The 27,086-nt window shown below is 36.6% G+C and overlaps 3 protein-coding genes across 6 annotated transcripts in view; 1 reads left to right on the forward strand and 2 right to left on the reverse strand.

The window, feature by feature from the left end:
* LOC139973686 (fibrinogen C domain-containing protein 1-A-like) overlaps positions 1–6,029 on the reverse strand; it is a 175,435-nt gene extending 169,406 nt beyond the window's left edge. Inside the window, exons 1-3 of one of the 3 annotated variants that reach the window (XM_071980523.1) lie at positions 5,689–6,028; positions 5,162–5,423; positions 2,917–3,569 (exon numbers count right to left, since the gene is read on the reverse strand). In XM_071980523.1, coding sequence (XP_071836624.1) covers positions 3,211–3,569; positions 5,162–5,423; positions 5,689–6,012 — 945 coding nt within the window. In that variant the 5' untranslated portion in view covers positions 6,013–6,028 and the 3' untranslated portion in view covers positions 2,917–3,210. Of the gene's footprint in view, positions 1–2,916; positions 3,570–5,161; positions 5,424–5,688 lie in introns of those variants that run through there. The other 2 variants (XM_071980524.1, XM_071980525.1) reach the window with 2 other exon arrangements.
* Positions 1–27,086, forward strand: part of LOC139973677 (uncharacterized) — a 489,233-nt gene that overhangs the window by 413,844 nt on the left and 48,303 nt on the right. The window lies entirely within an intron of this gene.
* Positions 6,515–25,374, reverse strand: LOC139973668 (zonadhesin-like). Of its 2 annotated transcripts, XM_071980493.1 has the most exons (15): positions 25,294–25,374; positions 18,103–18,133; positions 17,071–17,243; positions 16,432–16,696; positions 15,362–15,573; positions 14,701–14,910; positions 13,898–14,107; positions 12,304–12,513; positions 10,710–10,919; positions 10,163–10,372; positions 9,358–9,567; positions 8,697–8,906; positions 8,150–8,359; positions 7,359–7,568; positions 6,515–6,784 (listed from the first exon to the last, which is right to left on the reverse strand). In XM_071980493.1, the coding sequence occupies exons 1-15, from the start codon at positions 25,357–25,359 to the stop codon at positions 6,530–6,532; spliced, it is 2,892 nt and encodes a 963-aa protein (XP_071836594.1). In that variant the 5' UTR covers positions 25,360–25,374; the 3' UTR covers positions 6,515–6,529. The 2 variants fall into 2 exon arrangements, with proteins under 2 accessions (XP_071836594.1, XP_071836595.1); XM_071980494.1 differs by lacking the exons at positions 9,358–9,567; positions 10,163–10,372; positions 10,710–10,919.

Raw genomic sequence — 27,086 nt, forward strand, 5'->3', positions numbered from 1 at the left:
CATAATGACTCGTGTATCCCACAAAGGGAGCTGAAACATTGCGCTACATGAGATTAGTATGTTATTATGTTTTAATTCTCATCTGCTCGACACCAGAGAAAAATAGAACTTTGCAACTGGGTTGAAATAAGACATGGATTTCATTGATAACGTAAATTAAATGAGGAACCGCGCTCATGTATCTCTGAGGCTATCTGCACAGGCCACTAGATAATGAAAGCCCGAAGCATTCGCTAATCTCCTTGCAGTATATTATAATTTTATATTATAGTATATGGTATTTCACGTACAAGCAATATAACACTATATGTGTAAATAATATTGTGCAATCAGTTTGGTTAGCAAAGTCACCCAGGATAGTCTTGAAGTGTTTTTGAGAAAATTACATATATCAAACGAAATTTGAGACAGATACATATATGGTGCTCAGCCTGGGTGCAAAGCTGCTAGTCATGTTGTTGTTATAACCATGTTAGTCATTATACCTCAAGTTCTAGTTTAGTAGTTCTGTACATATGTTCACAAAATATTTTATTTGTGTTTTAGTTCACTGGTGCCAACTACAGGGCCGTAGCCTGCGGGGGTGGGGGGGGGGGGGGGGGCAGCTGCCCCTTGAAATTTTCACTTCCTAAATGAAAGTAAGCCTACGATAATATGAACGTCTGGACATTTTGCGAAATGTTCATATCATTTCTTTTGATTTCATTAGTCAGTAGTGTGCAACCTCAAGATTCTAGGCACGTGTTGTATGAATGGCGTTCAAAGAGAACACAAGGTTTAGTTTAACCGTTCATCACGTATATGCACAATAAATGTAGAGAGCTTCTAAGATTTAACCTGCATGAACATTGTAGTAGTCTGATGTCAAACTACGGTTCATAATTATATTTATTACGTCTATGTGTCCGTCTATATCCGTCTATGTGTAGGCCTATGAGTTTTATTTTAAGCCCCTATATCAGTGCCCCAATGTTTTAACTAAGAATATGGAGGCACTCAGTCACCTTCACGGCCCACACACTGAGCTCAAACTCAAATACCCCCCCCCCCCCTCCCTCCCTAATAGGTCCCTTTTGGCATGTAAAACAGATAATTTTAACACACATCTAACAGTTAATTTACACCTAAATTCCCCAATTGATTCCCCTAAGCATATATAGACTACGGCTACCATCAGAATGCCATATAGCGTGCTTTTATCTCTTCACTTACCTGTGTAGAACAATGGATAACGCAGAGTTTACAAAGTAACGTAAAGATTTAATTCTTCTTCTACAAAGTGGTTTACCGAATAAAATTTTTCCCATTAACCTTATCTGAGTGGTAAATTTTCAAAACATGAGATCTCAAAGTGTTTAGATGAAACTGACATGGCCTGGGAAGTGCCATTTCCGGCAACCTGGAAGGCATATTTTTAAAAACATTATGGAACACGAAAAGGGAAACTTATTTCGTTGTGTAGTCTAAATTTGTTGTTGTTGAAACTAAAGTTGTTGCTGCTATTTTAATATGCTGTTGCTTGAACTCACGTTGATGTATAAACTTCCGTTGTCTAAACTTACGTCGTTGTCATCTGCGCTGTTCAACATTATTGCTCAACCACGGAAATGTTAATAACAGGTGTTTAGCACGAAATTAAACATACATCACCAGCGCAGGAGAATGCATGATACGTAGGCTACTGCCACTACAACTACTAGGCCTACTACTGTTGCACCAGGGAATTCCATAAAAACTCACTGGTTACACCTAGAGCCTTATTTGAACTCTTCCTACTGCTACTAATACAATCAACAATGAAAATAATTCTAAACAGTCTGCACTACCCACATATCCTAATTAACGACGTGCGTATAGTAAGCATATGCAGCGCAAATTGAATTTAGTTTGAGAAGAGCTTTTATTTTTTACATCACGTGGTTGAGCAATTGTTGAACAGCGCCGATGGCAACAACTTAAGTTTAGACAACGAATTAAGTTTGCCCATTTCGCGTTCCATAAAACATTCTTGCTACACTCTCGCCAACCGATGGTGGCGCTCAGATAGTGTCATGATGGTCCCTTTTACGAATGGTCCACCCACTAAAAATGTCTTTAAAAGGCCCTGGTTTAACGCACCTCAAAGCAATGTGTAACATTTGGACGATACATAATGTTTCTCGATGTTCCTCAACAAGTGAAAAGTTGAAGAATGTTTTCGTTTGGGTTTAAGTTTCAATTAACCATGATACGGCTCTAAGTCACACCCGGATGCTAAATAGACAGGTCTTCCTTAATTTAAGTCCAATCACTTGTCAGATGTTGACATTTGTCAAACTTTATCTATGACTGACATATCAATCCAGGGACCAAACAGAAGCAAACTTGAAGATTTATAGATGTGAGTGCCACCCCCCCCCCCCCCCTTCGCGCCCGCCGAAGCTTCATACTACACACATTTAACTATGACTATCTAACTCGAAATCATTTGTGATTCATAATTATTAATTTTCCACAAACAAAATTAAACATCTCCGAAATTTAGCGATAGTACCTGTGTTTTCAACATTTCGTTATTTTAAGTTGACTATGTACATGAGATTAACAACACCATGTGCAACCACATAATACTTTGTCATTAGTTGACATGGCTGGTACTAGAAGATTTATTTAGGGATATTGTAATCTATATATATTTATAAATGTTACCCTATGTTTTGTGAGTAGTTCGACGGCAACCCTGATAATGACTTCATATAAATATATAAGTATATGAAATGTGTGTGTATATGTCCTAGAAACCAAGAATCGTTAAGAATCCACTTGCAATTATCCATTTCCAACCAACTAATAATACTTGGGGGGGGGGGGGGGGGTGAGGGTTGACTACGAGGGATGCAACAAATTAAGGAAAAATGCACAAGTTTACTATGTTTTATTCTTTTATTCTTTTGTGAGACTCATGCAATAATCAATTTTCAAACTATCAAACAACAGTAAGCTGAATAATATTAATAATTTGACATCAATTTCAATAAATATCTCCTCATTCCCTTTGAAAATTAATTATTTAGTCGAATCGTCCCGTTTGTAATTTGTGTTGCATTTTCTTCTTCTTTCTTGACTATGGCACGTCCAGCTGTCCGATGCTCGAAGATTTGTGTCGATCTTTTCTTATTTTTCCTTGTAAAAGCTGCTCTTTTGTGCAATGTTATTTATACAGTGTTTTGTCTACACAGGCCGTATTTTCATATCTGTGTACTGCAGGTTGCATCCATAACTGTTCAAACTATAACTATACCAGAACATGTGCGTTCCTCGAGTAGAGCCGTCGTAGTCTCCGTTGAGGTGAGAAAGAGCGCAATAAGCGCAGTTGTCGCTGCCATCGGGAAACAATATACAGTAATAACTATGACTGGGACAGTAAGACCGACACTGAGAAGCAGAATAATAATATGTACAGTAATAACTATAATAGAACCACCAGGCTCCTCTGTGTCTCTCCGCACAGTCGTAGCTGCTCCATCCATCGTTGTCCCGGTCTTTTGTACTGAACGGTTTATTGTTGCTACCAGACAAACTATCATAACCTGCAACAAACAAGAAAGAGTAAATAAATCGGTCATTTTATATACTTTGAACGAATCCAATGTCAGATGTAATATAGAGGGCAGTGCGTTTTTGTCCTACCAACATGAAAACGTCAGTTCCGCGAATGTTTTGTTTTTTGTGTTCAATATTTACGATACATAAGGTGGTATTTTGTGGTTGCAAGGGAGTTTTTATATATTTTTGTTGTTGTTCCGTTTGAAATACAGCACCACAACAGGAGTAGAATACAGATGGGGAAACCACTTTAACCAAATACTAGGTTTGGGTTACTAGAGTCGCTAGTATCGCTCTTTATTTATATTTATTCATCCGCAAGTATTTACAATACTATTCATTCATTTCATTATTTGATTGTTATTTCTAAGTTCACAACTGATTAGTTTCCTACTCTGTCAAAACTGTAGTTATAAATTTCTTGTTTGTTGAATAATATCACCCTGTTCTACTGCGTACTGGGTATTCAGTGTGTTATTGTCATCGATTGTTCAATTATTTACCCTAGATATATAACACTTTGTAATTGGTGTATCTTTCAACCTGAGCTCACACGTTGGACTGTAAACGTAGATTGAAATTACACTATACACAAATCATAAAATCAATACTTTTAAATGAAGAATAGAACCGACATTGTATAAACGGAATTTACTATTAATGTAGTAGCTAATATTTTAGGTTTCGACAAAGTAACCAAAATTCGATGTATTACATGTATGAAAATCTTGAATGATATTGATTATCGTCTTTTTATTATTTAGTTCTTATCGACATGTACTTCTAGTCTCGTACGTATAACTTTTTTGAACAGACTGATTGATTGATTAAAATTTATCGAATCTATACAGACGAATATTTCAAATAAATCATTTCTGATTCCTCTATTTCAATGTTCTATGCATGATAAACCCTAGATGACTTTACACATAACATGATTAAATTTAAATAGCGCCTCAAAGTTTTCACATATGAGAATCATCGAATATACTTACCACTTAAAGTCACACTATACAGTAACGAGAAGGCACACGTGGCATGCTTCCAGGTACTACTAATATGATATTAACCCATTTGTAAGTTTGAAGTGATGCGAGTTTGGTAGACAACAGCGAGAGGCAAGGCAACAGACATTTACGATAATTTTCAGAATACTCGTTTAGGTTGGGGTGATAGTGATGTTGAGATTTACTTTCTCTGTGTCAGAAATACATGGACACTGGCTACTATTATAATATCTACTGCCATAGTTTTATGTATTGTTAGGTGCTTGTGCAAACACGGCCAAGAGACTTGTGTTGCCAATGAAAAGCGGATCTTATCGTCTGCTTCTTATGTCTGTACACATTGTATACAGTCCTGAAACCTACGGGCGTTCCAGCTGTACTTCAAACGCGTGAAAGAAAATAGCAATGTTTGGAATTTAAAATTGCTGTGAACCTTGAACTTATATATCATTTAGCCAGGAATGCGGTAGCTATGAGATCAGGACATTAGTTGTTAGTTGCTTCTCCTAATTCACATAATCGGTCCAGATTTATGTTTGCGTCAATGATTAGAACCATCAATTACTCACCTGTATTTCCACTGTGTGATCCAACTGATAGTCGATACTTGTCTGCTTGGTTATTAATCCTAAAAGTCGAATAGACGGCGTATTTTGATGATGAGCCGGAGTCCCTTAGATCAATACGAAGCTGGTAAGTTTTCTGGTTGGTCAGAGAGTAGATATATTTATTACCTAGCCAGTGGTCATGATTTTTATCACCGAAACCGTCCTTGTAGTCCCTCCAATCACGATAAAAGTCTTCTGAGGCACTCGATCGTCGCTGGAAGACCTATGAAATAAAAAAGAAAAGTGAATCCAGCTATATAATCTAGTTATCCGTAAGAGCATAACATTCAACGCCGTTAGATAGTTAACAAAGATATGGATACTGTGAAAGTGAGATAATTTGCAATAGTGTTTTGTTTCTTGATTTTGGTTCTTCCTTAAATGGTCAAGTGCATCTCAAAGAGATCTGCAGTGCATCATTTTGAGGAATGTAAAGTATAATGTGAGAAAGTTCAGAATTTAAGTCCTTAATTGTTTGCGAAGCTCACCGTCCATCCTCCTCCGTTACTTTCCATCTCACAGTAAACCTGAATACCGCGTGGCCAACCATCAGGGTAAATGGTGTAAACTCCATCACTGAGTGTACCGGAATCATAAAGCTCGTAGCAATCTTTTGGGAGGCTTGTGCACGTCACTCCGTCCCCTTGGTAGTTTGTATTGCAGTAACATTTACGGACACCACTCCTCGTAGCACAGGTTGCGTGAACACTACACTGGTAACTCGCCTCTATAAGCTGGTTATTTTGGCAAGTTGATCTTCGTGTACATCCTGAATTGATGTAAAAATCGCCAACCTGATTTAAGATATTCATCAAGTAAGAAACAACAAATAAACAAATTATAAATTTGCGGTTGTCACAGTGAAATGTATATGATTTCAACGGTGGGTGGCCAATGATAAATCCCCTCGAATGATCTAGGTATGGATATGAACCTTTACGAAAAATGTATGAGGTCTTTCAAGCCAACTCCGATGAATGGGCGTAGGAATAGGCCTTAAAAATTGTAGCCACAAATATTGCATTCAACCACTTATCACGACTATATATTAGGCATACAAATGAATCTAACCGCAAGACTGAAAAAAATTACCCATGAAATTTTATATCAGGCTTATAAGTGCATGCACACCCGTAGGAGTGGTCTCGTGATTCCCGAATCAACGTAATATATCCCTCGACTGACAGTTTTGAGAGGACTGTCGACAAAAACAAATGGGTCAATGGCCCTGCCCAACCACGATGCGAACGCCACTCAGATATCTGTACTGTTATGTGATTATCGACAAGTATAATAAGTAAAGATTTCCTTCTAATTACATGTACAAGATTAAGAACAAAGCATTATAAAAATGACCTGAAGGACCGTACTGACCCCTAATACACTTCCTATGTCAGCAACGAAGCAGTTGTGGCGGCACGTAACTCCGTCCCCTTGGTAGTTTTGATTACAGTAGCATTTACGGACACCGCTCCTCTCAGAACAGGTTGCGTGAACACTACACTGGTAACTCGCCTCGATAATATGGTTGTTTTGGCAAGTTGATCTTCGTGTACATCCTGAATTGATGTAAAACTCGCCAACCTGATTTCAGATATTCAGCGAAAAGACACAACAAATAAACAAATTATGAATTTGAAATGTACAGGATTTCAACGGTAGGTGGCCAAAGATTTGTTCCCCTCGAATGATCTAGGTACGGGTATGAACCTTTATGAAAGTTTTATGAGTTCTTTGAAGCCAACTCCTATATAGGGGCGTAGGGATGCGCCTTAACAAAAAGTAGCTGCAAATATTGCATTCAACGGCCTATCGCAACTATACATTAGGCATACAAATAAATCTAACCGCAAGACTGTGATAAAAAAGTATCCATAAATTTTTGTGTCAGGCTTATCAGTGCATGCACACCCGTAGGAGTGGCCTCGTGATTCCCGACTAAACGTAATATATCCCTTGACTGACAGTTTTGACTGGACTGGCGACAAAAACAAATGGGTCAATGGCCCCTGCCCAACCACGATGCGCGCGTCACTCGGATATCTGTAAATGTCAAATGAATATTGACAAGTATTAAGAGTAAAGGTTTGCTTCTAATTATATGGACAATAATTAAGAACGAAGCATTATAAAAAGGGCATGAAAGAACCGTACTGACCGCTAACACACTTCCTATGTCAGCAACGAAGCAGTTGTGGCGACACGTCACTCCGTCCCCTTGGTAGTTTTGATTACAGTAGCATTTACGGACACCGTTCCTCTCAGCACAGGTTGCGTGAACACTACACTGGTAACTCGCCTCTATAAGCTGGTTATTTTGGCAAGTTGATCTTCGTGTACATCCTGAATTGATGTAAAAATCGCCAACCTGATTTAAGATATTCATCAAGTAAGAAACAACAAATAAACAAATTATAAATTTGCGGTTGTCACATTAAAATGTATATGATTTCAACGGTGGGTGGCCAATGATAAATCCCCTCGAATGATCTAGGTATGGATATGAACCTTTTCGAAAAATGTATGAGGTCTTTCAAGCCAACTCCGATGAATGGGCGTAGGAATCCGCCTTAAAAATTGTAGCCACAAATATTGCATTCAACCACTTATCACGACTATATATTAGGCATACAAATGAATCTAACCGCAAGACTGTGAAAAAAGTATCCATGAATTTTTATATCAGGCTTATAAGTGCATGCACACCCGTAGGAGTGGTCTCGTGATTCCCGAATCAACGTAATATATCCCTCGACTGACAGTTTTGAGAGGACTGTCGACAAAAACAAATGGGTCAATGGCCCTGCCCAACAACGATGCGAACGCCACTCAGATATCTGTACTGTAATGTGATTATCGACAAGTATAATAAGTAAAGGTTTCCTTCTAATTACATGTACAAGATTAAGAACAAAGCATTATAAAAATGACCTGAAGGACCGTACTGACCCCTAATACACTTCCTATGTCAGCAACGAAGCAGTTGTGGCGGCACGTCACTCCGTCCCCTTGGTAGTTTTGATTACAGTAGCATTTACGGACACCTCTCCTCTTAGTACAGGTTGCGTGACTACTACACTGGTAACTTTCATCTACAAGCCGGCTGTTCCTACAAGTTGATTTTCGTGTACATCTTGAATTGATGTAAAAGTGGCCCTCCTGTTTTAAGATATTCAGCAAAAAGAAAAACAACAACTAATAAATGAATTATGCATTTGCGGTTGTCATATTGAAATTTACTGGATTTCAACGATGGGAGGCCACGTGATTCCCGACTTAACGTAATACATCCCTCGACTGAAAGTTTTTACTGGATTGGCGACAAAAAACTGGGTCTATAGCCCCTACACAACCACGATGCGCACGCTACTCTGTTATCTGTAAATGCAATGTAATTATCGACAAGTATAAATAGTAAAGGTTTGCTTCTAATTATATGGACAATGATTTAAAAAAAAAAAAACATTACAAAATGACCTAAAAGAACCGTACTGACCCCTAATACACTTCCTTTGTCGGCAACGAAGCAGTTGTGGGTGCACGTCACTCCGTCCCCGTCGTAGTTTGGATTGCAGTAACATTTACGGACACCGTTAATCTCAGAACAGGTTGCGTAACTACTACACTGGTAACTCTCATCCACGAGCCGGCTGTTCCTACAAGTTGATTTTTGTGTACATCTTGAATTGATGTAAAAGTGGCCCTCCTAATTTAAGATATTCAGCGAAAAGAAAAACATCAACTTATAACCGAATTATACATTTGCGACTGTCATAGTAAAATAAACAGAGTTTCAACGACGGGTGGCCACGTGATTCATGACTAAACGTAATAAACATACAATAAATCCAACCGCAAGACTGTGAAAAAAGTACGCATGAAATTTTATATCAGGCTTACAAGTGCATGCACACCCGTAGGAGTGGTCTCGTGATTCCCGAATCAACGTAATATATCCCTCGACTGACAGTTTTGAGAGGACTGTCGACAAAAACAAATGGGTCAATGGCCCTGCCCAACAACGATGCGAACGCCACTCAGATATCTCTACTGTAATGTGATTATCGACAAGTATAATAAGTAAAGGTTTCCTTCTAATTATATGTACAAGATTAAGAACAAAGCATTATAAAAATGACCTGAAGGACCGTACTGACCCCTAATACACTTCCTTTGTCAGCAACGAAGCAGTTGTGGCGGCACGTAACTCCGTCCCCTTGGTAGTTTTGATTACAGTAGCATTTACGGACACCGCTCCTCTCAGTACAGGTTGCGTGACTACTACACTGGTAACTTTCATCTACAAGCCGGCTGTTCCTACAAGTTGATTTTCGTGTACATCTTGAATTGATGTAAAAGTGGCCCTCCTGTTTTAAGATATTCAGCAAAAAGAAAAACAACAACTAATAAATGAATTATGCATTTGCGGTTGTCATTTTTGAAATGTACTGGATTTCAACGATGGGTGGCCAATGATAAATCCCCTCGAATGATCTAGGTATGGATATGAACCTTTATGAAAGTTTTATGAGTTCTTTGAAGCCAACTCCTATATAGGGGGCGTAGGGATCCGCCTTAACAAAAAGTAGCTGCAAATATTGCATTCAACGGCCTATCGCAACTATACATTAGGCATACAAATAAATCTAACCGCAAGACTGTGATAAAAAAGTATCCATAAATTTTTGTGTCAGGCTTATCAGTGCATGCACACCCGTAGGAGTGGCCTCGTGATTCCCGACTAAACGTAATATATCCCTTGACTGACAGTTTTGACTGGACTGGCGACAAAAACAAATGGGTCAATGGCCCCTGCCCAACCACGATGCGCGCGTCACTCGGATATCTGTAAATGTCAAATGAATATTGACAAGTATAAAGAGTGAAGGTTTGCTTCTAATTATATGGACAATAATTAAGAACGAAGCATTATAAAAAAGGGCATGAAAGAACCGTACTGACCCCTAACACACTTCCTATGTCAGCAACGAAGCAGTTGTGGCGACACGTCACTCCGTCCCCTTGGTAGTTTTGATTACAGTAGCATTTACGGACACCGTTCCTCTCAGCACAGGTTGCGTGACTACTACACTGGTAACTTTCATCTACAAGCCGGCTGTTCCTACAAGTTGATTTTCGTGTACATCTTGAATTGATGTAAAAGTGGCCCTCCTGTTTTAAGATATTCAGCAAAAAGAAAAACAACAACTAATAAATGAATTATGCATTTGCGGTTGTCATATTGAAATGTACTGGATTTCAACGATGGGTGGCCACGTGATTCCCGACTAAACGTAATACATCCCTCGACTGAAAGTTTTTACTGGATCGGCGACAAAAAACTGGGTCTATAGCCCCTACACAACCACGATGCGCACGCTACTCTGTTATCTGTAAATGCAATGTAATTATCGACAAGTATAAATAGTAAAGGTTTGCTTCTAATTATATGGACAATGATTTAAAAAAAAAAAAACATTATAAAATGACCTAAAAGAACCGTACTGACCCTTAATACACTTCCTTTGTCGGCAACGAAGCAGTTGTGTCGACACGTAACTCCGTCCCCTTGGTAGTTTTGATTACAGTAGCATTTACGGACACCGCTCCTCTCAGTACAGGATGCGTGACTACTACACTGGTAACTTTCATCTACAAGCCGGCTGTTCCTACAAGTTGATTTTCGTGTACATCTTGAATTAATGTAAAAATGGCCCTCCTGTTTTAAGATATTCAGCAAAAAGAAAAACAACAACTAAAAAATGAATTACGCATTTGCGGTTGTCATATTGAAATATACTGGATTTCAACGATGGGTGGCCAATGATAAATCCCCTCGAATGATCTAGGTATGGATATGAACCTTTATGAAAGTTTTATGAGTTCTTTGAAGCCAACTCCTATATAGGGGGCGTAGGGATCCGCCTTAACAAAAAGTAGCTGCAAATATTGCATTCAACGGCCTATCGCAACTATACATTAGGCATACAAATAAATCTAACCGCAAGACTGTGATAAAAATGTATCCATAAATTTTTGTGTCAGGCTTATCAGTGCATGCACACCCGTAGGAGTGGCCTCGTGATTCCCGACTAAACGTAATATATCCCTTGACTGACAGTTTTGACTGGACTGGCGACAAAAACAAATGGGTCAATGGCCCCTGCCCAACCAAGATGCGCGCGTCACTCGGATATCTGTAAATGTCAACTGAATATTGACAAGTATAAAGAGTGAAGGTTTGCTTCTAATTATATGGACAATAATTAAGAACGAAGCATTATAAAAAGGGCATGAAAGAACCGTACTGACCCCTAACACACTTCCTATGTCAGCAACGAAGCAGTTGTGGCGACACGTCACTCCGTCCCCTTGGTAGTTTTGATTACAGTAGCATTTACGGACACCGTTCCTCTCAGCACAGGTTGCGTGAACACTACACTGGTAACTCGCCTCTATAATCTGGTTATTTTGGCAAGTTGATCTTCGTGTACATCCTGAATTGATGTAAAAATCGCCAACCTGATTTAAGATATTCATCAAGTAAGAAACAACAAATAAACAAATTATAAATTTGCGGTTGTCTCAGTGAAATGTATATGATTTCAACGGTGGGTGGCCAATGATAAATCCCCTCGAATGATCTAGGTATGGATATGAACCTTTTCGAAAAATGTATGAGGTCTTTCAAGCCAACTCCGATGAATGGGCGTAGGAATCCGCCTTAAAAATTGTAGCCACAAATATTGCATTCAACCACTTATCACGACTATATATTAGGCATACAAATGAATCTAACCGCAAGACTGTGAAAAAAGTATCCATGAATTTTTGTGTCAGGCTTATAAGTGCATGCACACCCGTAGGAGTGGTCTCGTGATTCCCGAATCAACGTAATATATCCCTCGACTGACAGTTTTGAGAGGACTGTCGACAAAAACAAATGGGTCAATGGACCTGCCCAACCACGATGCGAACGCCACTCAGATATCTGTACTGTAATGTGATTATCGACAAGTATAATAAGTAAAGGTTTCCTTCTAATTATATGTACAAGATTAAGAACAAAGCATTATAAAAATGACCTGAAGGACCGTACTGACCCCTAATACACTTCCTATGTCAGCAACGAAGCAGTTGTGGCGGCACGTAACTCCGTCCCCTTGGTAGTTTTGATTACAGTAGCATTTACGGACACCGCTCCTCTCAGTACAGGTTGCGTGACTACTACACTGGTAACTTTCATCTACAAGCCGGCTGTTCCTACAAGTTGATTTTCGTGTACATCTTGAATTGATGTAAAAATGGCCCTCCTGTTTTAAGATATTCAGCAAAAAGAAAAACAACAACTAATAAATGAATTACGCATTTGCGGTTGTCATATTGAAATATACTGGATTTCAACGATGGGTGGCCAATGATAAATCCCCTCGAATGATCTAGGTATGGATATGAACCTTTATGAAAGTTTTATGAGTTCTTTGAAGCCAACTCCTATATAGGGGGCGTAGGGATCCGCCTTAACAAAAAGTAGCTGCAAATATTGCATTCAACGGCCTATCGCAACTATACATTAGGCATACAAATAAATCTAACCGCAAGACTGTGATAAAAATGTATCCATAAATTTTTGTGTCAGGCTTATCAGTGCATGCACACCCGTAGGAGTGGCCTCGTGATTCCCGACTAAACGTAATATATCCCTTGACTGACAGTTTTGACTGGACTGGCGACAAAAACAAATGGGTCAATGGCCCCTGCCCAACCAAGATGCGCGCGTCACTCGGATATCTGTAAATGTCAACTGAATATTGACAAGTATAAAGAGTGAAGGTTTGCTTCTAATTATATGGACAATAATTAAGAACGAAGCATTATAAAAAGGGCATGAAAGAACCGTACTGACCCCTAACACACTTCCTATGTCAGCAACGAAGCAGTTGTGGCGACACGTCACTCCGTCCCCTTGGTAGTTTTGATTACAGTAGCATTTACGGACACCGTTCCTCTCAGCACAGGTTGCGTGAACACTACACTGGTAACTCGCCTCTATAATCTGGTTATTTTGGCAAGTTGATCTTCGTGTACATCCTGAATTGATGTAAAAATCGCCAACCTGATTTAAGATATTCATCAAGTAAGAAACAACAAATAAACAAATTATAAATTTGCGGTTGTCTCAGTGAAATGTATATGATTTCAACGGTGGGTGGCCAATGATAAATCCCCTCGAATGATCTAGGTATGGATATGAACCTTTTCGAAAAATGTATGAGGTCTTTCAAGCCAACTCCGATGAATGGGCGTAGGAATCCGCCTTAAAAATTGTAGCCACAAATATTGCATTCAACCACTTATCACGACTATATATTAGGCATACAAATGAATCTAACCGCAAGACTGTGAAAAAAGTATCCATGAATTTTTGTGTCAGGCTTATAAGTGCATGCACACCCGTAGGAGTGGTCTCGTGATTCCCGAATCAACGTAATATATCCCTCGACTGACAGTTTTGAGAGGACTGTCGACAAAAACAAATGGGTCAATGGACCTGCCCAACCACGATGCGAACGCCACTCAGATATCTGTACTGTAATGTGATTATCGACAAGTATAATAAGTAAAGGTTTCCTTCTAATTATATGTACAAGATTAAGAACAAAGCATTATAAAAATGACCTGAAGGACCGTACTGACCCCTAATACACTTCCTATGTCAGCAACGAAGCAGTTGTGGCGGCACGTAACTCCGTCCCCTTGGTAGTTTTGATTACAGTAGCATTTACGGACACCGCTCCTCTCAGTACAGGTTGCGTGACTACTACACTGGTAACTTTCATCTACAAGCCGGCTGTTCCTACAAGTTGATTTTCGTGTACATCTTGAATTGATGTAAAAATGGCCCTCCTGTTTTAAGATATTCAGCAAAAAGAAAAACAACAACTAATAAATGAATTATGCATTTGCGGTTGTCATATTGAAATATACTGGATTTCAACGATGGGTGGCCAATGATAAATCCCCTCGAATGATCTAGGTATGGATATGAACCTTTATGAAAGTTGTATGAGTTCTTTGAAGCCAACTCCTATATAGGGGGCGTAGGGATCCGCCTTAACAAAAAGTAGCTGCAAATATTGCATTCAACGGCCTATCGCAACTATACATTAGGCATACAAATAAATCTAACCGCAAGACTGTGATAAAAATGTATCCATAAATTTTTGTGTCAGGCTTATCAGTGCATGCACACCCGTAGGAGTGGCCTCGTGATTCCCGACTAAACGTAATATATCCCTTGACTGACAGTTTTGACTGGACTGGCGACAAAAACAAATGGGTCAATGGCCCCTGCCCAACCACGATGCGCGCGTCACTCGGATATCTGTAAATGTCAAATGAATATTGACAAGTATAAAGAGTGAAGGTTTGCTTCTAATTATATGGACAATAATTAAGAACGAAGCATTATAAAAAGGGCATGAAAGAACCGTACTGACCCCTAACACACTTCCTATGTCAGCAACGAAGCAGTTGTGGCGACACGTCACTCCGTCCCCTTGGTAGTTTTGATTACAGTAGCATTTACGGACACCGTTCCTCTCAGCACAGGTTGCGTGAACACTACACTGGTAACTCGCCTCTATAATCTGGTTGTTTTGACAAGTTGATCTTTGTGTACATCCTGAATTGATGTAAAAATCGCCAACCTGATTTAATATATTCAGCGAAAAGAAACATCAGATTAACAAAATGATGAAATTGCGGTTGTCACAGTGAAATGTACAGGATTCTAACGGTGGGTGGCCAATGATTTATTCCCCTGAATGATCTAGGTACGGGTATGGATCTTTATGAAAGTTTTGTGAAGTCTTTGAAGCCAACTCCGATGAGGAGGCCGCGGGGTCCGCCCTGAAAGGTAGCTGCAAATATTGCATTAAAACGGCCTATTGCGACTTTAAATTAGGCCTACAATTAGATTCTAGCCGCAAAATTATCGTTAGTTGTACCCATGCATTTTAGTGTAAGGTTTATAAGGGAATGGACATATGTGGGTATAGCCTTTTGCTTCCTGAGTATATGTAAGTAAAATATTTGATTCTTATTATATGGGAAAAATCAATTAAAGCAAAAGACTTAGAATGTAAGAACCGTACTAACCATTAATACACCTCCTTTGTCAGCAACGAAGCAGTTACATTGGTTCAGAGGGATGCATTGTTCTTGCTGTCTCAGATAATTACCGACGCAAACACATTGCTCTGTTTCTCTTCGAGAGGTAGCCGAGATGCAAGTATTAGGGTCGTCACAAGTCCTCTCACATGTCTCATTGCTAAATATTTCATTAGCTGGACACCATTCAGGGATTGTTTCTAGAGAACAGGAAAGAAAAAAATGAAAATAATAGTAACCTGATACAGTCACGACATATTTTACATGTGGCATAGAATAGTTTGTCTTCATTACTTAAATACGTGGTTGTCAGAAGGTTAAAGGAAAGCAACATACACTCAGAAGCTGCTCGAATAAATGTAGAACATTTTAAATAGGTAGTGGCCGTTCCGTAGTCACATTAATGTTACTATTTATTCTGATAACGAGATAAAACACCATCATTTGTTGTGCAATTAGTCTGAAACCAGGTAGTCATGGTTTGTTTCTGTTTCAGAGTTCTCTAGGTGTAAGTATACTGCTTTCTGACAACAATGGTAATTAATAACAACATCAAAATTCTTCCGTTGGTTGTTCTGATCAAACTGGGAGACGAACCTGGTTTAATTGTAAACGTTATGTTGTACTAACGTTAGGAACGGTTCTTTGTTCAGAGCCATGCTCGGTGTTGAGTACGAAGCAGTCTTGTAGTGAGTGCGTAATCACACTTTAGCTAATGAAGGCATTTTGGAATTCTAGTATGGATACTAATGCAAGATTAAGTGTTTGAACTCGCACTAGAAGCTTGTACTTGCACTCATATCATATCATATTCTAATTGCTACGATATGTATTGTAGCGCCGTTGTACTCGCTGATATACTATATGTATACTCGTACTATATATAATGTAGTAGTTTCTTTAAAACATATTTGACATGCCAAATTTACTTCAAAAATATCCTTTCGTTTTCAGAATAAACCTTTCATTTTCTGCGCGTTTACGTTTGACATTTAATAAATGATCACGATTTTTATGATTTTTTTGGCTTTATATTTAATAATGTAAAAGACACTTACCATCTGATATTTCGAATGTTCCTAAACTAGATATATAATAATCCCCCCATTCATCTGAGATACGAAACTCGTCGTATGTTACATAGTAAGTTTCTCCAGCAACGCTCTCAAAGTCCATTCGCAGTCGGTATCGCTTTTGATTTGTTAAGACGGCAATTTTCTCATTTCCGATCCAAAAGTCACTCCCTAGAAAGCCAAAGCCATTTCTGAAGTCTTTCCAACTTCTACTAAAATTTGCAGAATCCGATCTTCGTCGCTGTAATACCTTCAAAGAATATCAAAGAAGTTAACTAGGACGTGATTGAATTATTATTATTTGTTCCCCACTGCAATGCGATATGTTGCTAACAATTATTACACAGAAATACTTATATATTTCTAACTTCAGTTTGTAGTTTGGGCTAGATGTTTAAAGTTCCCTTGGCAGAAGAACTGCACTGTACCTAAGTACAATCTGTATTTAAATTCTACAATATTAAAAATAATTGATTCAAACTTTCGTTTCGACAAAGAAGCGAGATTCTATTAGAAATAACGACTTTGTATTACATCGCTTTATATTGCTGCAATCAAAATCTGAAGTAAATTTGTATAAAACTATTTAAACTTGAAAAGAAAACATCAAGTAATAAGCCATACCGTCCATCCACCAGTATCAAGATCATTGTTACAGTAAGCCTCAAACGGTCCCGGATAGCCATCTGGTTTAATAAGATACACTCCAGATGTATTGTGGGTAGAGGAACATGCATTCGATACTTCTTTGCAATCTCTCGGATACGCAGGTTGTTGAAAAACAAAGTATGAAGAACCTGGATGGAAAGTAAAACAAGGTTATCATTTTATTGTGACTGAAAAATTAAGTTTAGCTAACGAAAATATCGCCCAAGATGCTTTATCTCAATTGCCTCTCTCCACCCAGGGGTTAAATGGGTACATGTGAGGTAACTTGTCATTGGACGCAGTATGTAACTGCAGCCGTCTGGAGTGATTGTCTCTGGGACAGGTTATCATTGAACATGGGACGCGTTTGTAAAGCTCTTTGAAACCTATCGCTGATAAAAAGCGCTATATGAATCGAATATTATTATGAATAAAAGATTCTTTAGCTAATTGTAAGAGAGCTGCTTTCGTTACTAAGACAATTAAGGCATCAGTTTAAATATCAAATATTACTCAACTACCATATATTCGAAGATATCACGACTAAAATTAAATGAGGTAATTGTTATTTAATTCTCAGATGTAACTGTTTTGAAGCATTATATGTGACTAGTTGTCAGCCAATAATGGAAAGTCAAAGACCAAGTATCTTGAATTTCTTTTTCATCAAGCTTCCGTAGTTATCAATCATATCCAAGTGAGATCAAAAGACTCACGTAAACAGGCCAATCCCATTTGTTGAACGTACCTAAGAAATATCATGTAGCACGTAGGATATGAAAAGATCGAAGGTATACTACTCAGAGGAAATCAACCTCGAAATAGATATTTGGAAATAGTGACACGATTGAAATACAAAACGTCAAGAGCGACCATTTAAAGGCTAACATTTCCAGCCATTCAAGTTGTCCAACTGAGGTGTTAACGTTTATAATACATAAGTGATATACCTTACAGAAGTTACTTCTTATAATAAGAAAAATCATATGATATAAATAATACACATACCTGAAGATCTTCCCTCGGTAGTGACGATTATCTGTGTAATAAAAGACATTTACTGAATACATTACAAGATATACAGAGTATTGCAGTCAACAAAAAGCAGGATCAGATTAAATCTAATGTTAATAAAACCAGTTTGAGGGAAAGAAGAACCTTTCGCAAACTGGTCTAAAATATGTTAGTTTAAGAGTAAAGTCGATTTATACTTTGGTAAATTCTCCGGATCACCACTTTAAAGATGTTTTTCTTTTGTCTATATCCATATCTACTTTACAGGTCAATGATGACTTACAGCGTACAACTTTCTTCCAGGAAACATTAGATTACTGGCATTTCCGGTTTTACAGCTACTCTGGCACATGATACGTACGTGAAGGACAAAGGCAATAGCCGGCTGCTTCCTTAAACAGCTTTGTTGCTTAATGCAGACAGATGTTCTTTGTTCAAGTTATATTTTGACATTAGAACATTTCAGACATGAGTTGTAACGCATTTGTGTTTAACAGTCCTTAAGAACACGTAGGGATCATTAACATCGTCCCAGCTATTCTTATTGGACTAAGATTACCGTGTTTTGATACTTACCGTGTACAATGAAACTCTGAGTTTTGAAAGGTGTCATTTTACTTTTAAGGTAAGTTCATAGCCTTATATTTGTATATCTTACTAACCAAACAATTGTAGCGCGCTGTAGAAGCTCAGCTAAGCTTCTATTTGAAATCATTGTTTCTAGTATTGTGCCGATATCGCCAATATCGGACCTGTTTGATATCCAATATTTCAATCTCAATATCGGCCCCATACCGATACCGATTTTTTTTTTAAAAGCCAGAATGGATGTCGAATCGCACTTTCAGTCATACTTTAATACATAAGGTATCAGAATTATCATCGGCTATCGTAAAATATTATATTGCACAACTCACAAACAGTAACCAATTGATAAATCTCTTTTGTCTATTCTATAACACTAACCCTAACCTCTTTTTAACTGAATGATCATAGTCCCCAACAAGATGATATGCAAGAAACTGTGTGCTAGCATTTTGTTCTTGGAGAAACACAAGTCCATTCTTCCGGTCACTTCTGTTGAACGATTCTCTACTCTGTTTGACCCACTACTTTCACAATTTAAGCTGCAAGTCTTTAACAAATTATCGTCACATAGAGCCACGAATTTCTTAGCAAATTTTTTTAAAAGATGACATCGAGTAAAACTGACTTCATATAGAAAAGACATAAGCGTATCCTAGCTAAGAACTTTCACTACTCTTAGTGATTAACAGAACCAAAACCACAATATTTTATTTATTTATTTTAGCTTCCGTAAAAATTATATCCTACCATTTGCCGGCTATACTGACAACTAAGCCTAGCCAAAATTAGCAAGTTCCTCGTCGTAGAATTATTCGTTAAACAACCGGAAACAAATTGTGATACACAAACTTGATTCTCGAAATACGATCTTTTCAACAGTCACTTATGTTCTAACAAAATGCATCCATGCAGCTTGTTAGAAGATACACAATTTTTGGAATGATTCAGTAGAGGGTGACCACTTGTTATAACATGTATTCTCAGCTGAGGACTTAGAAGCACTGTTGAAGTAAGTGTGGTAAGCTACTACTGTAGTTATATACATATAGTCACATAGACTGGTGAAATTTACTTGAAAGCGCTACAAAGACTGCTATGCACGTAACGTTCAGTGGCCTGACTGGTCTGCTTACAGATCGTTATATCATTAAATCGGTATGTATTTTTTTCAGAACTTGTGTCATGCTTGTTTGACCAGCTAGAACAGATTAATAAATCACCGCAAGAAACAAGAAGTGGCTTTTGTTGTGGGCAAAAAATGTTCAATATTGGTTTGCCATTATTGTCAATGAGGCTAAATCCTACGGATATGCCGCCAATATTGCAAATATCGGCCGATACAGATATCACAAACGATTATCGGGGCAACACTAGTTTTGATTGGCACTATCCCATTTGTTTGTTCGAAAAATATAAGTCATAGTCGGGATAACGATGTCAATTCCTTCCTCCTATCTCCTTTTTTTCTTGCCTTCTTCTTATAGCAAACATAGTGCGTTTTAATGTTAGAAAGTTGAATTTCTTTAAAGTGGAAACAATGTCACGAACTTACTTTATGCAATAGATCGTTGTACTTATTGCTAGGAATAAAATATGCTCCATTGCAAAGACAAAGAACCAACAGCATTGCACTTCGTAGTTTATGTTCATGCAATGATAGAACGAAATAGTAAAAAAAAAATATATATTCCTCTGATAAACCTGCTAAATGTTGTGGATATTACGTTTGAACTGTGCTTACCCAAAATTGCTCACGGAAATGGTACACATACCATAATTGAACGTCCTAAAACTTCTTACAACCACAGCAAGACGATAAAGAGCAGAAATCGGAATTGGCTCCAACAATATAAGTCATTCTCACACGTATTACACACACACAAACTGTGAAAAGGGTCAAATTGGAAATCTGTTGTCCTTTTACAGAGAATAACATCGAACTAGATTGGACTTGATCAAGTCTCCCACTGGCGGAATTATATCCCACAATGACGTGAAGTTAAGATGGAAGACATTTGGCTACTCACATCAAACGCATGCTGGTCATGAATACTGAAATATTGCGAAACAAATAACATGATCATTGCATATGATTGTGGCCCATATTTCATTATAAGTGAAATCTTTACAGAAGCCCCTGTTTGGAACCCTCACATGACGACAAAAATATTCTTCCTGTGCATTTTTGGTTCACCGCCATTCAAACTCTTATCTACCATGCAAAATGTAAAACAACCTTAGTAACGCTACCTCGACAAATCTACGTGGTACAGTAAGAAGAATCGACGTTTAGCATTAAAATTGTATCTTTTATAACATGATAATCATGATGATGATAAAAATTGCAGGAAATAAAGAATGTCAACAGAAAGGACAAAATAAAAAGAGGAAGTTAAGGAAGACACGAGGAATTTAATCTTTTTTTCTTTCAGACCAAGTCATTCATGACCAAAATTCCATAACGTGATATTGCTCTGCCATAGTGGATAAGATTTGAACATATACTCGGCTTTAAATTTTTAAAAGTATGAAAGATTGGAAGCAGCTTAAACAAACACATGTATTTTTGTTTGTTAATTCCAAATAGTAGTGACATAGACATTTTAGAACAGTCGAGCTTATGACAGTTCAAATTTTATGAAATGACGATGTTATCTGTCAAGACAAAAACATATTGTATAGCATTTCCAGTAGTGAATTTATACAATTCTCTAAATAAACCAGAGAACAAGCTTAAGATCAATATGAATAATAGAAGAATATGGCTCTTGGATACAGAAAATAGTATCACACTATCTAAAGTCATGAAAAAAATTAAAATCTACATTTTATATTTTGCTGTTGCCAACAGAGTAAAGTGTACAGTATAATACTATCTCCACAAAAAGATTGATGCGGCCAAGGCGATTTGTTTGGGATATAGCCAAAGTTTTGTTGTCGTCGATAATGTTATTCAGGAAGCACAGACGGTGTTCGACGTCATTGTTTTATCTGTATGAAAAATTGTGTTTATTAACCAAACGCTGAGTATGTTTGTTCCTTTGAATACAGTGCTCGTTCGAACGATAGCCACAAATTATGATATAAAGGAATTTAATTAGATATCCTTCAACATATAAAGCGAATTATTACCATGCAGTGAGTAATGATAAATGTTATGATTATAATATTTTCTAGTTTTTGCAACGTGTTAGAAAAGAGACCTTTAAATACAGTGTAATGTATTTTATGTTGTTTAATTTCTTAAAGTCTATCATCGATGGTTTTGTTAAGTATTGGGAGAGTTTCCTTTGTATACTGAATTATATTACATGTTACGAAACGTTACGTTTTGTACTACACCGAATAGCCACATCAGAAAGGGAGGGTGTAAGTCCACTGATTGAGGGCAGCGAAGAGCGAGAGTATGGGTGGGGAGCGGTGACTACTCTCATCGCATACATATTATAGATTGAGTACATTTCAGTGGTCGTATTATAAGTAGTCTGGTCATTAAGTATGAAAGACGACATACATGAGAATATCTTCGCGTTGGTTTTACATTAAATTACTGTTTTCAAATTGAGACTATTAAACGTTACAAGAACGTTTACATTATCGCCACGACTTAAATGAACACATTGTGTGGAAATCAAAATAAACTACGGTATTTGTGGTTAAAGAATTAAAAGATAACTTAAAGGATCATGAATATCTGTCTTTCTCGTAGTAGTCTATTTCCAGGTAATACGCTAACACCTAATACACTATTTCGCATAGTTTTAGTTAATATATGCATTAGATATTTAGTTCTTTGCATGGTGATCTAGCCTTAAATATTCCAATATTTGACAGAAAACATCACTTTGGATTGTCATTAGAATGTTGGTGAACTGGATTGTGTCAAAAGGCTTTTTTTTAATAAAAATGAAATGTAATTTAAATTTGGTGATAATTTTCTCACTCCAATTATGTTGTATTACTTGTTCTCTGTTTTTTTTTTTACTGTTATAGATTATGTCTAAGTAAATAAAGAAAGACAAACAAAAAACAACAAAGCTATAAATTGAAAAGTATAAATATTTAAAAGACAATCAACTAGAATAAGAATCAGTTTATTTTTAAAAGTTATAGAAACGTTCTCTGCATCTGCACTGAGTTATACCGCTAGTAATATCGGCCTTTAGTGTTATTCGTATGATCGGGTGAAATTTTAGATTTGCCTGTCACACTTTGTCCAGAATGCAGCCTAAATTTGGAGCTATAATGTCAAAAAAACTGAATAAATGGAAGAAAAAAATAAAATTCCTTCGTGCATTTGTCTTTATTTAATAAGGCATTTATGCAGCTTTTGATTTTTCTTATTTTTAGTGTGGATTGATTACACAAAGACTAATGAAACATCTTACTACGATTTTATTTTGAGTATGATTTTATAACGTCTTTTCCATTGGAAAGAGACTTTCAATCCTTTTAATCTTCTAGTTTATTCAAAATACAGATTTTGTAATAACAATATTAATTTTAAATAATACTCTCACAATAATATTGGTTGAAATTATTATCACTAAATCGCTAATGATTGCTAGACGTCAACGTCGTTGCACATTTTTAATTACATTTTACATTTTTCGTTGCACGTTAATTAGAAATACACAGTGAAACAAGTCGCACACATTCGACAAACAATGCAATAATTTATAAGTGTTTCATTTTAACTCACAAGAATAAAAAAGGAGTAAAAACAGCTCATTGTTCATAGAAGTACGTTAAACGAAAAGCTATTTTATCGTTTCTTAAATATATGTATTGAATGCCATATGAACATATCAGGGATGTGCACATTTTCTGTTACTGTTTTAGTTAGCTAACGATATCTAAATATATCTCAATTAAGTTTCCCATTCGGAATCAAAATCTTCTTTTTTCCTTTTAATTTCCCTCTTATGTTGGCAATGTGATATGACATTAGTTATGCGTCAGTATCAAGTAGTTACCTTTGGTCAAGTTATATTACTTCTCGACATAATCATTAAGGAAATCAGCCTCATTTAGCTGTCACTTTAAAAAAAAAAAAATCGACAGAGTTTTTCTTTACAAACTTTATCATTTTAAATAAAATAAAGCTCTAATATCCTTCATATTTAAAATAACGGAATATTGGGATTATATTTCTTTGGAATCTCTTACAATATATAGCGCAACTGTAGGAAATGAGAAACACAAAAAGAGAGAAAAATGAGAAGCTAGCCACTTAAACCGCCGGAGACATTTTCATGATCGTGTATCATACCATGCTTTAATGTAAGCAATTTAAAACCAGAACGTACTGCATGAAAAATAACATTTGTTATTTTTTTGGCTTTGTGGAAGTATTTTATCTTTGATAATTCGTTCTGCGATAAATCCGTGTAACCTAAGTTTTCTATTTTCAGCATTACTTTAAGTTTCCATAAATTAGTTTTAAATTAGATTGACGTGTACACCAGTTGGATTTATTGTTATTCAACTTTGTTTCCTTGAATAATATGATATTTTCAAAATACATTTCAAAGTACCTTTATTTTTGTTGAAGATGTTGCTTTAATGTATTCATCAAGATAACTTGGACAAAGACGAGCAATAAAATGTCTGTTCGGAAATCATATCAAAATAACAGAGCTGACAAAGGAAGTTGCCTTTACGCAGATGAAAACCAAGTTATTCGTATGTAGTTTATATCGAAAAAATAAAAGCAAGGCATTATAACAAATATAAAGAAAACATTGAAAACATTTAACTATACAAAGCTTATCGAATATCGCTCTGTTTCAAAAGGGAATCTCATGATTGGATTTTTAACAAGAAGAACTTTTTTTTTTTAAAGTTATTGTATAGTGTTTTAGTTATCGCTGAAATAAATGAATTTCTTGTTTTTAGTTATCGAACTCGTAGCCAATATTATGGAGTATACATTTATGAGCTAGAATGATTTACATTTGAATTTAAGCTCACTAATTTTTAATATGAATTGAGTGTTGTAACGTGATGGTATGGATATGTGAAAGGTAGGGTTGGCCATTGAAGGGAAACCTTGTGAACAGATGTGCTGTAAAGGATATGTTGGGAACGATATACTCATAAGTTTGAAAAAAGGATTACTTTTTCCTGGCCTTATCACGAAACTTTATTGACTTTGAAAAATTGGTGTGTAACGAAAACACGTTTGAGATGTATGAATGGGCTTTTCTTCAAAGTATTTTACATGTGAGCAAATTTTAAAGAATACTGTATATAAGCAAATAAGAACCGATTAGAGCTAATCTATTGTTTTTATTCCAATATATGTGGTTAAATTAAAAGACGTTTCGTCATTTTTATCGAAACACTGCTGTCTTTTCGCGAACTTAAAATTTCTGAGTATTTTTAATGGAAGACCTTCTAACTGTAGTTTATCTTGATCTTTTATCGATATTTTCCTATTATTTCGAAGACGCTAACTCTTCACTTTGTCACATAATTTAATATTAACAGAGTTAGCTCAACAACACATTGATGCGACTTATGTTATGTTTTTCGAAACAGAAAACATTTCAATGGAGTAAAATATAAAATATATTAAACAATAGAAAGACTTACCATTTCTGTTCCAAACGAGTTCCAAATCGCCAAAACAGTCAAACAAACTTTGAAACAATTCTCCATGATTTCGAGTTTGTATAAATGACATGCAAAAATATATTCGATGAAGTGCAAGATGGCAAATGACACAGGGTCTCTATTTAGGGGTTACCAACACCCTATTGAAATGACCGTAGTAGTATGGATGTCCATTAATGCCATCATTTTATTTGATTAATGATTTGGTGAAGAGCTTATACAAATGTGCTGCACATCTATAGTATTATTGGCTTGTGTGTAAAGAAGACTATTCGACATGCGCAATCCAATTTAATATTATTTACAGCTATATATATCTTGAACTTTCAGTCAATAGTCCAGTAAGCTTCATTTGCATAATGTTGGATTGTCCTTGTTCCGATAAATACAGCATACCACCTACTGTATGCTTATTGACTATCGTGCCTCTAGTTCCAACGACAGCAACGGTTTTTCAATTCAATCAATGTAAATGTATTTGGTTTTAAACGAATATTAATTACAATGATCACTTTTAATGTACAATACATTTAGTGTGGTTTATGTTAAAGTTATTTAAATGTGTGCCAAGCGACGTCAATGCTATTAGGAATGTTGATTTACTTGTTCTGGTTAAGCTGCTTTTACCGATATTTTAAGAAACATGTATGAGAAATTATTTTAGCTAAGTTACTTCGCTTTTGGTTGGAAGGCAATATTAAGGCAGTATCGAAAGGACAGGAAGTGATACTACTAATAAGCACTATATAACATGCATGAACTAGTACAATACATCTTACATACCGTGAAATTAACGGTATGATATATCCTATACTATCAATATGTATGTACAAATATCTAATTAACACAGTTTGGAACATTCGAAGTTGGTTAGTGGTACGCTATATGAACAATACTTCCTTGTTTTATGATGCCTACATCACATCCTGTTTGCGGAATCGAGTATCCTCACATCTAATTGAATAAACATTTCAGCTGTTACACTGGGCTTTGACTAATTTGTTTATTGACTGTAAGAATTACGTCAATAATGACTGTAAATTATAAGGAAAAATATTTTTCATTTATATAAGATATTTAATCAAGGAGCATGTCTTGACCTATGGAAAGGTAGGTTGGATATTAGATTTTTCTTTGATACAAATTTTTAAATGAAATGTATATCTGTTAACCAGCAGAGGCGTAGCTAGAGCTTATTTAGAGGCGTAGAGCTACTTTATAAGCGTAGCTATAAGTGGGTCTTTTAACAGTGGCCCCCATTTCTCAGGGAGCCCTAGGGTTGGCTACCAACTGAGACAACTGTCAGTCATGATTTTGCATGAATAATTATATGAGTACCAGCACGCCCACGCCATTCTATTATTTAGCTGACAGTGGAGTAGCCAGAAGTAGAGAAAACGCTGTCCCTCCCACACACACAAAACATTTTCAGGGACAAAAACTGGGACGGCAAGGAAAATTAACCAAGAAAAATAAATAGCTATCATATATGATATTGGTCCGGTTACTTTATGATACAGCACAACGTTTAGACTGCCTCTCAGAAGGCTTCTCTCTTAAGCTATATGCCCAATAAGCACAGAAATAGATTTCTATTAACAAATTCACTTCGAGTCAGTTATTGACATTTTTAGACAAAATTCCGTGAGTCGAACGGCACTGGATTGTCGCCTTAAATATAAGGTCACTGAGAGAGGAGATAAATCCGTATACCTACCCTCATATCATATTATGTATTTTAAATGTTTTATGTATTCAATATAAACAAGGCC

The sequence above is a fragment of the Apostichopus japonicus genome, chromosome 9, assembly GCF_037975245.1.
Source record: "Apostichopus japonicus isolate 1M-3 chromosome 9, ASM3797524v1, whole genome shotgun sequence".
NCBI classification, from domain to species: domain Eukaryota; kingdom Metazoa; phylum Echinodermata; class Holothuroidea; order Aspidochirotida; family Stichopodidae; genus Apostichopus; species Apostichopus japonicus.